This window comes from Haliotis rufescens, unplaced genomic scaffold, assembly GCF_023055435.1.
Source record: "Haliotis rufescens isolate VD_foot unplaced genomic scaffold, xgHalRufe1.0.p SCAF_14, whole genome shotgun sequence".
NCBI classification, from domain to species: domain Eukaryota; kingdom Metazoa; phylum Mollusca; class Gastropoda; order Lepetellida; family Haliotidae; genus Haliotis; species Haliotis rufescens.
Window position 1 is genome coordinate 8031995 of NW_025963824.1, and position 17774 is coordinate 8049768.

The 17774-nt window shown below is 44.0% G+C and overlaps 1 protein-coding gene across 1 annotated transcript; it reads right to left on the reverse strand.

The window, feature by feature from the left end:
- Positions 1–1446: 1446 nt before the first annotated feature.
- LOC124128025 lies at positions 1447–17764 on the reverse strand. Its single transcript, XM_048395400.1, has 9 exons — positions 17565–17764; positions 15079–15187; positions 13301–14083; positions 13107–13151; positions 12802–12846; positions 12557–12601; positions 12134–12397; positions 8994–10671; positions 1447–2026 (listed from the first exon to the last, which is right to left on the reverse strand). The coding sequence occupies exons 1-9, from the start codon at positions 17762–17764 to the stop codon at positions 1791–1793; spliced, it is 3405 nt and encodes a 1134-aa protein (XP_048251357.1). The 3' UTR covers positions 1447–1790.
- Between the last annotated feature and the right edge of the window lie 10 nt (positions 17765–17774).

The window sequence follows — 17774 nt, forward strand, 5'->3', positions numbered from 1 at the left end:
CAAAGGAAGCAGGAAGATTTGATCAACTAAGAGGTGTGCATAACAAAATTCAGTTAAAATTTCAGCTAGGGTCGAGGAACGTAGTGTTCTTGTAACGTCTGGATGAACGTACAGTGTTCTTGTAACGTCTGGAGGAACGTACTGTGTTTTTGTAATGTCTGGAGGAACGCATTGTTCTTGTAATGTCTGGAGGAACGTATTGTTCTTGTAATGTCTGGAGGAACGTAGTGTACTTGTAGCATCTGGAGGAAGGTAGTGTTCTTGTAGCGTCTGGAGGAACGTAGTGTTCTTGTAATGTCTGGAGGAACGTACAGTGTTCTTGTAGCGTCTGGAGGAACGTAGTGTTCTTGTAATGTCTGGAGGAATGTAGTGTTCTTGTAATGTCTGGAGGAGGAACGTAATGTTCTTGTAATGTCTGGAGGAACATAGTGTGTTCTTGTAGCGACTTGAGGAACGTAGTGTTCTTGTAATGTCTGGAGGAACGTACAGTGTTCTTGTAGCGTCTGGAGGAACGTAGTGTTCTTGTAACGTCTGGAGGAATGTAGTGTTCTTGTAATGTCTGGAGGAGGAACGTAATGTTCTTGTAATGTCTGGAGGAACGTAATGTTCTTGTAATGTCTGGAGGAACATACAGTGTTCTTGCAACATCTGGAGGAACGTACAGTGTTCTTGTAGCGTCTGGAGGAACGTACTGTGTTCTTGTAGCAACTGGAGGAACGTAGTGTTCTTGTAATGTCTGGAGGAACGTAGTGTTCTTGTTATGTCTGGAGGAACGTAATGTTCTTGTAATGTCTGGAGGAACGTAATGTTCTTGTAATGTCTGGAGGAACGTACAGTGTTCTTGCAACATCTGGAGGAACGTACTGTGTTCTTGTAGCAACTGGAGGAACGTAGTGTTCTTGTAATGTCTGGAGGAACGTACAGTGTTCTTGTAGCGTCTGGAGGAACGTACAGTGTTCTTGTAGCGTCTGGAGCAACGTACAGTGTTTTTTAGCGTCTGGAGGAACGTAGTGTTCTTGTAGGGTCTGGAGCAACGTACAGTGTTCTTGTAGCGTCTGGAGCAACATACAGTGTTCTTTTAGCGTCTGGAGGAACGTAGTGTTCTTGTAATGTCTGGAGGAACGTACAGTGTTCTTGTACCAAGGTATCAATAGTATCTAAGACATTTCTAAAAATGACTCAATGTCATATGTAGGTCGTTCAAAATGATACATGGAAGTCACGAATACAAAAAAAAGAAAGAAGTGGTGCTTTACTTTTTTCAAGGTGTATATAATAGTATTACGTTGAGAGACTCAGTAGTATTACAAAAAAACCTGAATCCGCATCCGCATCTTAAAATCTAAAAAAAAAACCAGCATCACTTTTGTATTCTCCCACAATAATGGTGCATCGAGCAGCCATTTCACCGACAGCTTGGGTGTAAAAAATAAACATACACCAAACAATGTTTACTAAATTTAATTGTTATTTTGAGAGATGGGTTTAATCAAGATGTTGTGCTGTTGAGCAAAAACAGAATTCCATTGTGACATTCAGGTCACATGTGACTTTAATTCTTCAAGTCTTTTAGTATGGCTTGATGACTACCTCTAAACTAACAAGCATGATATAACTAAAGCTGAAAGCAGAATTAACCCAACTAAACCAACCATTAAAATAATTTCAACTGATGCACAACAATTCTACACCAAACCTTTTCTCTATACATTGTTTGGAAAGGACAGATGATATACACATTTCAAGCTATCAACAAACAGCAGGAGGTCAATTGATGGCAGCGGAGAGAATCACTTGGAACTTTCTGCAGGTTCCGTTGTCTGTGTTTTCAGTTCTATCACACACTCTGTGCCTGGGTAGGCAGGAAGATTGAGACTGTAGCGTTGTTCCAGCGTCTTCGGCACGAAGCGGCCGCCCAGATAGTGGTGTTTGCCCCTGAAGTGGCGGGCACACAGTTTGGGTGCCGTCAGCGAGATGAGCAGCTCTGGGTGGATGCCGTCGGGGTCGCCGCTTTCTACATCCCATCCTGAAAATAGTGAGTGATCGAGTGAGTTGGGTTTTGTGCCGCTTTTAACAGCATTCCAGTTATATCGCGGCGTGTCAGCTTAATGTTGGAGGAAAGCCTGAAGTGATGCAGGTCTCTGACGTTTACCACTTTGGTGAAACCCATGAGCATGGTATGGTGCTGACAAACCTAGAAACATAATCGGGACGAACCGGGATTGGAAGACCAGCGCCTTAAGTGAGGCAGGTAGTAGACATTTTCAATTTGGTGACACTCATGACTATGGGTGTGGTGTTTATTTGATCATCAGATCCTTGAACACCTAAGGGTCATAACTCTGCTCACAACTCTGGAGAGTACCTGTATGGGTCTGGCAAAACAAAGCATTTATCAAACACACAATATTATAACTGATCTATGAAATTAAAAATAAAATTAAAATTAAAATTAAAATAAACCATTCATACAATCTTGTTGAACAGCAATATTCGAAATATATGATCCCGGCCTGTAAATAATCGAGTATGGACCTGACAAACAAGTGATCGATATTGTGAGCAACATCACAAACTGTCTGGGTCCGATACGCATTCAACCAAGTCATCGATCAATTTAGTCACCTATATGTTACATGAAGGTACATCAATACTTGGACAAGCTCTAACCCAGACTCTCCACAGACTATGTTACCTGGAGGTACATCAATACTTGGACCAGCTCTAACCCAGACTTCCCACAGACTATGTTACCTGAAGGTACATCAATACTTGGACCAGCTCTAACCCAGACTCTCTACAGACTATGTTACCTGGAAGTACATCAATACTTGGACCAGCTCTAACCCAGACTCTCCACAGACTATGTTACCTGAAGGTACATCAATACTTGGACCAGCTCTAACCCAGACTCTCCACAGACTATGTCACCTGAAGGTACATCAATACTTGGACCAGCTCTAACCAAGACACTCCACAGACTATGTTACCTGAAGGTACATCAATACTTGGACCAGCTCTAACCCAGGCTCTCCACAGACTATGTTACCTGAAGGTACATCAATACTTGGACCAGCTCTAACCCAGACTCTCAACAGACTATGTTACCTGAAGGTACATCAACACTTGGACCAGCTCTAACCCGGACTCTCCACAGACTATGTTACCTGAAGGTACATCAATACTTGGACCAGCTCTAACCCAGACTCTCCACAGACTATGTTACCTGAAGGTACATCAATACTTGGACCAGCTCTAACCCAGACTCTCCACAGACTATGTTACCTGAAGGTACATCAATACTTGGACCAGCTCTAACCCAGACTCTCCACAGACTATGTTACCTGAAGGTACATCAATACTTGGACCAGCTCTAACCCAGACTCCCCACAGACTATGTCACCTGAAGGTACATCAACACTTGGACCAGCTCTAACCCAGACTCACAACAGACTATGTTACCTGAAGGTACATCAATACTTGAACCAGCTCTAACCAAGACTCTCCACACTATGTTACCTGAAGGTACATCAATACTTGGACCAGCTCTAACCAAGACTCTCCACAGACTATGTTACCTGGAGGTACATCAATACTTGGACAAGCTCTAACCCAGACTTCCCACAGACAATGTTACCTGAAGGTACATCAATACTTGGACCAGCTCTAACCCAGACTCTCCACAGACTATGTTACCTGAAGGTACATCAATACTTGGACCAGCTCTAACCAAGACTCTCCACAGACTATGTTACCTGAAGGTACATCAATACTTGAACCAGCTCTAACCCAGACTCTCCACAGACTATGTTACCTGAAGGTACATCAATACTTGGACCAGCTCTAACCAAGACTCTCCACAGACTATGTTACCTGGAGGTACATCAATACTTGGACCAGCTCTAACCCAGACTCTCCACAGACTATGTTACCTGAAGGTACATCAATACTTGAACCAGCTCTAACCCAGATTCTCCACACTATGTTACCTGGAGGTACATCAATACTTGGACCAGCTCTAACCCAGACTCTCCACAGACTATGTTACCTGGAGGTACATCAATACTTGAACCAGCTCTAACCCAGACTCTCCACACTATGTTACCTGGAGGTACATCAATACTTGGACCAGCTCTAACCAAGACTCTCCACAGACTATGTTACCTGAAGGTACATCAATACTTGAACCAGCTCTAACCCAGACTCTCCACACTATGTTACCTGAAGGTACATCAATACTTGGACCAGCTCTAAGCAAGACTCTCCACAGACTATGTTACCTGGAGGTACATCAATACTTGGACCAGCTCTAACCCAGACTCTCCACACTATGTTACCTGAAGGTACATCAATACTTGAACCAGCTCTAACCCAGATTCTCCACACTATGTTACCTGGAGGTACATCAATACTTGGACCAGCTCTAACCCAGACTCTCCACAGACTATGTTACCTGGAGGTACATCAATACTTGAACCAGCTCTAACCCAGACTCTCCACACTATGTTACCTGGAGGTACATCAATACTTGGACCAGCTCTAACCCAGACTCTCCACAGACTATGTTACCTGAAGGTACATCAATACTTGGACCAGCTCTAACCCAGACTCTCCACAGACTATGTTACCTGAAGGTACATCAATACTTGGACCAGCTCTAACCAAGACTCTCCACAGACTATGTTACCTGAAGGTACATCAACACTTGGACCAGCTCTAACCCAGACTCTCCACAGACTATGTTACCTGAAGGTACATCAATACTTGGACCAGCTCTACCCCAGACTCTCCACTGACTATGTTACCTGAAGGTACATCAAAACTTGGACCAGCTCTAACCCAGACTCTCCACAGACTATGTTACCTGGAGGTACATCAACACTTGGACCAGCTCTGACCCAGACTCTCCACAGACTATGTCACCTGAAGGTACATCAATACTTGGACCAACTCTAACCCTCACTCTCCACAGGCTATGTTACATGAAGGTACATCAATACTTGGACCAGCTCTAACCCAGACTCTCCACAGACTATGTTACCTGAAGGTACATCAATACTTGGACCAGCTCTAACCCAGACTGTCCACAGACTATGTTACCTGAAGGTACATCAATACTTGGACCAGCTCTAACCAAAACTCTCCACAGATTATGTTACTTGAAGGTACATCAATACTTGGACCAGCTCTAACCCAGACTTTCTCCACACTATGTTACCTGAAGGTACATCAATACTTGAACCAGTTCTAACCCAGACTCTCTCCAGACTATGTTACCTGAAGGTACATCAATACTTGGACCAGCTCTAACCCAGACTCTCCACAGACTATGTTACCTGAAGGTACATCAATACTTGGACCAGCTCTAACCCAGACTCTCCACACTATGTTACCTGAAGGTACATCAATACTTGGACCAGCTCTAACCCAGTTTCTCCAAAGGCTATGTTACCTGAAGGTACATCAATACTTGGACCAGCTCTAACCCAGACTCTCCACAGACTATGTTACCTGGAGGTACATCAATACTTGGACCAGCTCTAACCCAGACTCTTCACAGACTATGTTACCTGAAGGTACATCAATACTTGGACCAGCTCTAACCCAGACTCTCCACAGACTATGTTACCTGAAGGTACATCAATACTTGGACCAGCTCTAACCCAGAATCTCCACAGACTATGTTACCTGAAGGTACATCAATACTTTGACCAGCTCTAACCCAGACTCTCCACAGGCTATGTTACCTGAAGATACATCAATACTTGGACCAGCTCTAACACAGACTCTCCACAGACTATGTTACCTGAGGGTACATCAATACTTGGACCAGCTCTAACCCAGACTCTCCACAGACTATGTTACTTGAAGGTACATCAATACTTGGACCAGCTCTAACCCAGACTCACCACAGACCATGTTACCTGAAGGTACATCAATACTTGGACCATCTCTAACCCAGACTCTCCACAGACTATGTTACCTGAAGGGACATCAATACTTGGACCAGCTCTAACCCAGACTCTCCACAGACTATGTTACCTGAAGGTACATCAATACTTGGACCAACTCTAACCCAGACTCTCCACAGACTATGTTACCTGAAGGTACATCAATACTTGGACCAGCTCTAACCCAGACTCTTCACAGACTATGTTACCTGAAGGTACATCAATACTTGGACCAGCTCTAACCAAGACTCTCCACAGACAATGTTACCTGAAGGTACATCAATACTTGGACCAGCTCTAACCCAGACTTCCCACAGACTATGTTACCTGAAGGTACATCAATACTTGGACCAGCTCTAACACAGACTCTCCACAGACAATGTTACCTAAAGGTACATCAATACTTGGACCAGCTCTAACCCAGACTCTCCACAGACTATGTTACCTGAAGGTACATCAATACTTGGACCAGCTCTAACCCAGACTCTCCACAGACTATGTTACCTGGAGGTACATCAATACTTGGACCAGCTCTAACACAGACTCTCCACAGACTATGTTACCTAAAGGTACATCAATACTTGGACCAGCTCTAACCCAGACTCTCCACAGACTATGTTACCTGAAGGTACATCAATACTTGGACCAGCTCTAACCCAGACTCTCTACAGACTATGTTACCGGAAGGTACATCAATACTTGGACCAGCTCTAACCCAGACTTCCCACAGACTATGTTAGCTGAAGGTACATAAATACTTGGACCAGCTCTTACCCAGACTGCCCACAGACTATGTTAGCTGAAGGTACATCAATACTTGGACCAGCTCTAACCCAGACTCTCCACAGACTATGTTACCTGAAGGTACATCAATACTTGGACCAGCTCTAACCCAGACACCCAACAGACTATGTTACCTGAAGGTACATCAATACTTGGACCAGCTCTAACCCAGACTCTCCACAGACTATGTTACCTGAAGGTACATCAATACTTGGACCAGCTCTAACCCCGACTCCCCACAGACTATGTTACCTGAAGGTAAATCAATACTTGGACCAGCTCTAACCTAGACTCTCCACAGACTATGTTACCTGAAGGTACATCAATACTTGGACCAGCTCTAACACAGACTCTCCACACTATGTTACCTGAAGGTACATCAATACTTGGACCAGCTCTTACCCAGACTCTCCACAGACTATGTTACCTGAAGGTACATCAATACTTGGACCAGCTCTAACCCAGACACTCCACAGACTATGTTACCTGAAGGTACATCAATACTTGGACCAGCTCTAACCAAGTCTCACCACTGACAATGTTACCTGAAGGTACATTAATACTTGGACCATCTTTAACCCAGACTCCCCACAGACAATGTTACCTGAAGGTACATCAATACTTGGATGAGCTCTAACCCAGACTCTCCACAGACTATGTTACCTGAAGGTACATCAATACTTGGACCAGCTCTAACCCAGACTCTTCACAGACCATGTTACCTGAAGGTACATCAATACTTGGACCAGCTCTAACCCAGACTCTCCACAGACCATGTTACCTGAAGGTACATCAATACTTGGACCAGCTCTAACCCAGACTCTCCACAGACTATGTTACCTGAAGGTACATCAATACTTGGACCAGCTCTAACCCAGACTCTTCACAGACTATGTTACCTGAAGGTACATCAATACTTGGACCAACTCTAACCCAGACTCTCCACAGACTATGTTACCTGAAGGTACATCAATACTTGGACCAGCTCTAACCCAGACTCTCCACAGACTATGTTACCTGAAGGTACATCAATACTTGGACCAGCTCTAACCTAGACTCTCCACAGACTATGTTACCTGAAGGTACATCAATACTTGGACCAGCTCTAACACAGACTCTCCACAGACCATGTTACCTGAAGGTACATCAATACTTGGACCAGCTCTAACCCAGACTCTCCACAGACTATGTTACCTGAAGGTACATCAATACTTGGACCAGCTCTAACCCAGACTCTCCACAGACTATGTTACCTGAAGGTACATCAATACTTGGACAGGCTCTAACCCAGACTCTCCACAGACTATGTTACCTGAAGGTACATCAATACTTGGACCAGCTCTAAACCAGACTCTTCACAGACTATGTTACCTGAAGGTACATCAATACTTGGACCAGCTCTAACCCAGACTCTCCACACTATGTTACCTGAAGGTACATCAATACTTGGACCAGCTCTAAACCAGGAACTCCATCAAGGTACATCAATTAGTGTATCGTGATATGTATTGGATCTCACAGTTGGTGTATCGTCCCAGCCGTACTATTTACCTGAAGGGACATCAATCAGTGTACCGCCCCAGCCCTACTATTTACCTGAAGGGACATCAATTAGTGTACTGTCCCAGCACTACTATTTACCTGAAGGTACATCAATTAGTGTATCATCCCAGCCCTACTATTTACCTGAAGGGACATCAATTAGTGTACTGTCCCAGCACTACTATTTACCTGAAGGTACATCAATTAGTGTATCGTCCCAGCCCTACTATTTACCTGAAGGTACATCAATTAGTGTACCGTCCCAGCCCTACTATTTACCTGAAGGTACATCAATTAGTGTATCGTCCCAGCCCTACTATTTACCTGAAGGTACATCAATTAGTGTATCGTCCCAGCCCTACTATTTACCTGAAGGGACATCAATTAGTGTATCGTCCCAGCCCTACTATTTACCTGAAGGTACATCAATTAGTGTACCATCCCAGCCCTACCATTAACCTGAAGATACATCAATAAGTGTATCGTCCCAGCCCTACTATTTACCTGAAGATACATCAATTAGTGTGCCGTCCCAGCCCTACTATTTACCTGAAGGGACATTAATTAGTGTATCGTGATACGTATCTGATCTCAAAGTTGGTGTATCATCCCAGCCCTACTATTTACCTGAAGGTACATCAATTAGTGTACCGTCCCAGCCCTACTATTTACCTGAAGGTACATCAATTAGTGTACTGTCCCAGCCCTACTATTTACCGGAAGGGACATCAATGCTGCAGATGTGGACATCGTCTTGTATCTTCTTCAGCTTCTCCAAGATGGAGGCAAACTCGGGGCGGGCAGGTCCCTTGAAGCTGAATCCGAACAGCGCATCTACGATGAGGTTATAGGAGTCTTTGATGAGCTGGGGGTCGGAGGGGAAGAAGGACAAGAAGGGCATGTCCATCCCCTCACACTGGCGACGCAGGCTCTCAAACAGGGGCTTGTTGGGCTGCTTCGGGTAGAAGATGGAAGGCTTGAAGCCCTGCAAGTCAGAGTATGGAGTTGGTGAGAGGGGGATATTGAGTGTTATAGCTAAAGTAGATAGAGTGGGCCACTGGCGGCGCAGGCTCTCAAACAGGGTCTTGTTGGGCTGCTTCGGGTAGAAGATGGAAGGCTTGAAGCCCTGCAAGTCAGAGTATGGAGTTGGTGAGAGGGGGATATTGAGTGTTATAGCTAAAGTAGATAGAGTGGGCCACTGGCGGCGCAGGCTCTCAAACAGGGGCTTGTTGGGTTGCTTCGGGTAGAAGATGGAAGGCTTGAAGCCCTGCAAGTCAGAGTATGGAGTTGGTGAGAGGGGGATATTGAGTGTTATAGCTAAAGTAGATAGAGTGGGCCACTGGCGGCGCAGGCTCTCAAACAGGGGCTTGTTGGGCTGCTTCGGGTAGAAGATGGAAGGCTTGAAGCCCTGCAAGTCAGAGTATGGAGTTGGTGAGAGGGGGATATTGAGTGTTATAGCTAAAGTAGATAGAGTGGGCCACTGGCGGCGCAGGCTCTCAAACAGGGGCTTGTTGGGTTGCTTCGGGTAGAAGATGGAAGGCTTGAAGCCCTGCAAGTCAGAGTATGGAGTTGGTGAGAGGGGGATATTGAGTGTTATAGCTAAAGTAGATAGAGTGGGCCACTGGCGGCGCAGGCTCTCAAACAGGGGCTTGTTGGGCTGCTTCGGGTAGAAGATGGAAGGCTTGAAGCCCTGCAAGTCAGTGTATGGAGTTGGTGAGAGGGGGATATTGACTGTTATAGCTAAAGTAGATAGAGTGGGCCACTGGCGGCGCAGGCTCTCAAACAGGGGCTTGTTGGGCTGCTTCGGGTAGAAGATGGAAGGCTTGAAGCCCTGCAAGTCAGAGGATGGAGTTGGTGAGAGGGGGATATTGAGTGTTATAGCTAAAGTAGATAGAGTGGGCCACTGGCGGCGCAGGCTCTCAAACAGGGGCTTGTTGGGCTGCTTCGGGTAGAAGATGGAAGGCTTGAAGCCCTGCAAGTCAGAGGATGGAGTTGGTGAGAGGGGGATATTGAGTGTTATAGCTAAAGTAGATAGAGTGGGCCACTGGCGGCGCAGGCTCTCAAACAGGGGCTTGTTGGGCTGCTTCGGGTAGAAGATGGAAGGCTTGAAGCCCTGCAAGTCAGTGTATGGAGTTGGTGAGAGGGGGATATTGAGTGTTATAGCTAAAGTAGATAGAGTGGGCCACTGGCGGCGCAGGCTCTCAAACAGGGGCTTGTTGGGCTGCTTCGGGTAGAAGATGGAAGGCTTGAAGCCCTGCAAGTCAGAGGATGGAGTTGGTGAGAGGGGGATATTGAGTGTTATAGCTAAAGTAGATAGAGTGGGCCACTGGCGGCGCAGGCTCTCAAACAGGGGCTTGTTGGGCTGCTTCGGGTAGAAGATGGAAGGCTTGAAGCCCTGCAAGTCAGAGTATGGAGTTGGTGAGAGCGGGCCACTGTAACTTGATAACGCCCTCATATTGCTTGACGACAGGCCATTATCACGCCTGTTGTTAGGTGACGTCATTGTTTGTTGTTTAACGCCGCACTCAGCAATATTCCAGCTATATAATGGCGGTCTGTAAATAATCGAGTCTGGACCAGACAATCCAGTGATTTGCATCATGAACATCGATCCACGCAATTGGGTTCAATGACATGCATCAACCAAGTCAGCAAGCCTGACCACCCGATCCCGTTTGTCGCCTTTTACGACAAGCATAGTCGCCTTGGAATTCATTGTATAGGGACAGGTGACGTATATAGCATCAAGGCTTGAAACCCTGCAAGTCAGTGTATGGAGTTGGTGAGAGGGTGATATTGAGTGTTGATCAAAATTAATTTGCTTGTAGGTTAACGTTGCAGTCGACAATATATAGGCTATGACATTAAATAATCCAGTCTGGACCAGACAATCTTGTGATTGACATCATGAGCATCGATCTGTGCAAATGGGATACGATGACATGCGTCACCTAAATCAGCGAGTCTGACAACCCGATCCCGTTAGTTACAACAAGCATGGGTTGCTGAAGACATAATCTAACCTGGATATCCACAGGGGTGTAATGTTATGAGAAAACCCAGTTGTGTTACGCTTTCTTGAATTGTGTAGTTTTTTCAACAATATTAATGCTGGGCTAGTAAATACAACCAGTAATTGTCTGTGGAAGTAATAGTTTTTCGGTGAAAAACCAGAAAGTACAAGTAAAGGGAAAAAGTGAACTGAGCTCAAGACGGGGGGGGGGGGGGGGGGGGGGGGGGTCCAAAGAGACAATACATTTAACAGGTGCAGATAGAGACTTTCCATCTAACAGGTGCACATTGAGACTATCCATTTAACAGGTGCACATTGAGACTATCCATTTAACAGGTGCACATTGAGACTTTCCTTTTAACAGGTGCACATTGAGACTATCCATTTATCAGGTGCACATTGAGACTATCAATTTAACAGGTGCAGATAGAGACTTTCCATTTAACAGGTGCACATTGAGACTATCCATTTAACAGGCGCAAATTGAGACTATCCTTTTAACAGGTGCACATTGAGACTATCCATTTAACAGGTGCACATTGAGACTTTCAATTTAACAGATGCACATTGAGACTATCCATTTAACAGGTGCACATTGAGACTTTCAATTTAACAGATGCACATTGAGACTATCCATTTAACAGGTGCACATTGAGACTTTCAATTTAACAGGTGCACATTGAGTCTATCTATTTAACATGTGCACATTGAGACTTTCAATTTAACAGGTGCACATTGAGTCTATCTATTTAACATGTGCACATTGAGACTTTCCTTTTAACAGGTGCATATTGAGACTATCCATTTAACAGGTGCACTAAAAAAAGTTTGAATTGTGACTCACAAATAGTTTGAGATGTCTGGCACAGACAAGGCCGTCCCCACCATTCCCCACCGGCCCACAACACACCAGCACTGCACCGTTGTCCTTGGACATGTTGTCTATTGGGAAACACTGCAACAAGACACACTCTGTAGATATATACAACACACCAGCACTGCACCGTTGTCCTTGGACATGTTGTCTATTGGGAAACACTACAACAAGACACACTCTGTAGATATATACAACCCACCAGCACTGCACCGTTGTCCTTGGACATGTTGTCTATTGGGAAACACTGCAACAAGACACACTCTGTAGATATATACAACAAGACACTCTGTAGATATATACAACACACCAGCACTGCACCGTTGTCCTTGGACATGTTTTCTATTGGGAAACACTGCAACAAGACACACTCTGTAGATATATACAACACACCAGCACTGCACCGTTGTCCTTGGACATGTTGTCTATTGGGAAACACTGCAACAAAACACACTCTGTAGATACACTGCAACAAGACACACTCTGTAGGTACACTGCAACAAGACACTCTGTAGATATATACAACACACCAGCACTGCACAGGTGTCCTTGGACATGTTGTCTATTGGGAAACACTGCAACAAGACACACTCTGTAGATATATACAACAAGACACTCTGTAGATATATACAACACACCAGCACTGCACAGGTGTCCTTGGACATGTTGTCTATTGGGAAACACTGCAACAAGACACACTCTGTAGATACACTGCAACAAGACACACTCTGTAGAAACACTGCAACAAGACACTCTGTAGATATATATACAACACACCAGCACTGCACAGGTGTCCTTGGACATGTTGTCTCTTGGGAAACACTGCAACAAGACACACTCTGTATATATACACAACACACCAGCACTGCACCGTTGTCCTTGGACATGTTGTCTATTGGGAAACACTGCAACAAGACACTCTCTGTAGATATATACAACACACCAGCACTGCACCGTTGTCCTTGGACATGTTGTCTATTGGGAAACACTGCAACAAGACACACTCTGTAGATACACTGCAACAAGACACACTCTGTAGATATATACAACACACCAGCACTGCACCGTTGTCCTTGAACATGTTGTCTATTGGGAAACACTGCAACAAGACACACTCTGTAGATATATACAACACACCAGCACTGCACCGTTGTCCTTGGACATGTTGTCTATTGGGAAACACTGCAACAAAACACACTCTGTAGATACACTGCAACAAGACACACTCTGTAGGTACACTGCAACAAGACACGCTCTGTAGAAACACTGCAACAAGACACTCTGTAGATACACTGCAACAAGACACACTCTGTAGATATATATACAATACACCAACACTGCACCGTTGTCCTTGGACATGTTGTCTATTGGGAAACACTGCAACAAGACACACTCTGTAGAAACATTGCAACAAGACACTCTGTAGATATATATACAACACACCATCACTGCACCGTTGTCCTTGGACATGTTGTCTATTGGGAAACACTGCAACAAGACACACTCTGTAGATACACTCCAACAAGACACACTCTGTAGATACACTCCAACAAGACACACTCTGTAGATACACTGCAACAAGACACACTCTGTAGATATATACAACAAGACACTCTGTAGATATACACAACACACCAGCACTGCACCGCTGTCCTTGGACATGTTGTCTATTGGGAAACACTGCAACAAGACACTCTGTAGATATATACAACAAGACACTCTGTAGATATATACAACAAGACACACTCTGTAGATATATACAACAAGACACACTTTGTAGATATATACAACAAGACACACTCTGTAGATACACTGCAACAAGACACACTTTGTAGATATATACAACAAGACACTCTGTAGATATACACAACACACCAGCACTGCACCGCTGTCCTTGGACATGTTGTCTATTGGGAAACACTGCAACAAGACACTCTGTAGATATATACAACAAGACACTCTGTAGATATATACAACAAGACACACTCTGTAGATATACACAAGACACACTCTGTAGATATATACAAGACACACTCTGTAGAAACACTGCAACAAGACACTCTGTAGATATATACAAGACACTGTAGATATATACAACAAGACACACTCTGTAGATATATACAAGACACACTTTGTAGATATATACAACAAGACACACTCTGTAGATATATACAACTTGACACACTCTGTAGATATATACAAGACACACTCTGTAGAAACACTGCAACAAGACACACTTTGTAGATATATACAACAAGACACACTCTGTAGATATATACAGCAAGACACACTTTGTAGATATATACAACAAGACACACTCTGTAGATACACTGCAACAAGACACACTCTGTAGATACACTGCAACAAGACACACTTTGTAGATATATACAAGACACACTCTGTAGATACACTGCAACAAGACACACTCTGTAGATACACTGCAACAAGACACACTTTGTAGATATATACAACAAGACACACTCTGTAGATACACTGCAACAAGACACACTCTGTAGAAACATTGCAACAAGACACTCTGTAGATATATACAACACACCAGCACTGCACTGTTGTCCTCAAACCTCGAGACCAAATTGTGCTGTCATGTTTTGGACAAGCACCTGCTCTGTGGTGTTTGAGAATATGTTTACAGATGACCTCAAGGGCTTCCAGCCAGCAGGCTAGGACATGAGGTCACTTGTCTTTCATTTAGGTGAGCTAACAATTTTTAAAATTATCATTTTCCAGCTTTCAAGGTCACATTTCTATAAATTCTCCTCACCAATTCGAGACGAGTTGAAAAGTTTTTCACCTTGTGTTTTTGGAAGTAACAAAACATAACATAAATCATTTTGCAGTTTTCTATGGCTATGTTTTTTTCAACAACTAAAACTGGTAACTGATGCCTGACTGACCCTGGCGATGGCGACAGCGCAGCTGTACCCAGCCAGCTCCATCAGCTGTTCCACGCTGAAGGAGTAGTCCTCAAACAGCTCCTGGTCGATCTTCTGGGCCTCATCCTGGCTGAAACACACAACATGGAGGTTCAGTCAACTCTCATCCAAATGAAGCCCCGAACAAGGCTTAATTTCAAGCTGCGGAAATCTAGACTTGCAAAGTCATTCTAGACTTGAGTTGGACTCCTTTTTCAATTTATTCTCCAGGGTCTGGACAGAAGTGAAACATAATCAGGTGAATCTGGGATTTAAAAAGAATATCATAGGATTCTGGCACACCTAAGGGAGGCAACTCTGCATGACTGGGGCCCTAATTCACCATTGCCTGACATCATTTAACAGTAATTTGATGGAAACTGAAGTTCTTCCAGATACTTGACCATTGATGAGTGTGTGTCATTATTCCGACAGCGTGGATAAAATCACTGTTTTGTCTGGTCCAGACTCAATTATTTACGGGGCACGGGTGGCCCAGTCGTCTACGGCGCCGCAATTTGTTGTGCAGAGTTGCGTCCCTTGGGCACGCCAGAAACCTATGATTGTGGGTTCGAATCCCGGTTTGCCCCAATTATGTTTCTAGATTTGTCAGCACCATACCCGTGCTCGTGGGTTTGACCAAAGTGGTAAGCGTCCGAGACCTGCATCACTTCGGGGTTTCCTCCCACATTAAGCTGACACGCCGTGATATAACTGGAATACTGTTAAAACCAGCGTAAAACCCAACTCACTCACACACACACTCACTTTAAGCCAAGTATTGATACTTGACCATTGATGAGTGTGTCAATACTCGACAGCATAGATGCAGTTAATAAAATCACTGTATTGTCTGGTCCAGACTCAATTATTTACAGACTGCCATCACACAGCTGGAGTATTACTGAGTGTGGCTATAAATAACAAACAAACAAACATTGCTATTTTGTTTATTTTAAGTCAACTGGATTATCATTTCTTAATTTAAGGAAATTATGTTACTAACAATAACCAGAATAATTTGCTTTATGGTAGACATGTGGAGGCAATTCCAAATTTGTTGTATATGTGACAAAAGTGATGTCTGACACAATTCCCTATTTTGACTTGTACCATATGTTTTTCAGGTGAACAGTTGACCTGCCTTCGCATGTGTTTGTGACGGGTGCCACCAGTGTGGCAGGACAGGTCTTGCAAACGCCTGGTGTCATCACTATTTCATACATTTAAATACACATGCTTATGATATAGTCGGAGAACAATTACCGGGGTAACTCTGCTTTTGGCAGAGGTTTTAAATGAATATATATACTAGCAACATAAAGAAACTGTGCACGGAAAAAAACATAGTGAGTGAGTGAGTGAGTTTGGTTTAACGCCGCTTTTAACAGTATTCCAGTTATATCGCGGCGTGTCAGCTTAATGTGGGAGGAAAGCCCGAGGTGATGCAGGTCACAGACGTTTACCACTTCGGTGAAACCCACGGGCACGGGTATGGTGCTGACAAACCTAGAAACACAATCGGGTTGAACCGGGATTCGAACCCACAATCATAGGTTTCTGGCGTGCCCAAGGGACGCAACTCTGCACAGGTAATATCGGCGCCTTAGAAGACAACGTGTTCGAGCTATACGATCGTGTGACCATGAACACAATGCTTAAACTTGAGACAAAAGTGGTCAGTGGGTACCTGCTCCTGCATTTATTACCCTGGTTAAGTATTTTCATTAATACAGCTACAAATATTCACATTAGTGGGGTCTTTAACAACTGGCGCTTTAGACTGATTATTAGTTTAGTTATATCGTTTAAATAGGAGACCTTCAATTGTATCGTCCTTAACTGGGTGACCCTTCAATAGTTGTGTTGAGTGTACTTGTATAACTATTTCTACTGGGACATTGAAGAGTGCTTGAGTGAGTGAGTGTTTGAGTGAGTGTTTGAGTGAGTGAGTGAGTGAGTGAGTGAGTGAGTGAGTGAGTGAGTGAGTGAGTGAGTGAGTGAGAGTGAGTGAGTATGGTTTTACGCCGCTTTTAGCAATATCAGGGCTGAGAACACCAGAAATGGGCTTCACACATTGTACCCATGTTGGGAATCAAACCCGGGTCTTCGGCGTGACGAGCAAACGCTTTAACCACTAGGCTACCCGACAGCCCCTTGAAGAATGCTTGACTCTGATTGGTTAAAAAGAGGTGTTCTGTTAGCTACGGAAACCCCTTATAAATATATAAGCCCACAAAAAAGCTTAAGCACTTGGTTCCAAACTAAAATAAGAGGTATCTACTCTACACTGTGACTAAATCAAACTTCAAAACACAGAAGGTTTATCTCCATAAACAATGGGTAAACTAATCACGAGGTCACGAGAGCTCCAGAAAAGCTTCATATTTGAGTAAAATGGGTAAAATAAATCATCATAATCCTATCAAAATTGAGAAGAAAAAACAATAATATAACTACTCTAATACCATGCGTACTTGGCGATCTTTTTGTTCCAAAGGTCAATAACTCTGCTTTTGAAAATATATAAGCGGCGGTCCAACCTGTTGCTTCTGGTCAGGTTTCCGGATCTATGCACACTGCGACAACTAGAAACATGTAGAGATGTAATTACCTTCTCTGCCTGCATACACAAATATCCTTCCTCGTCTTTATTTACTGATCGCATGAGAGCTTCA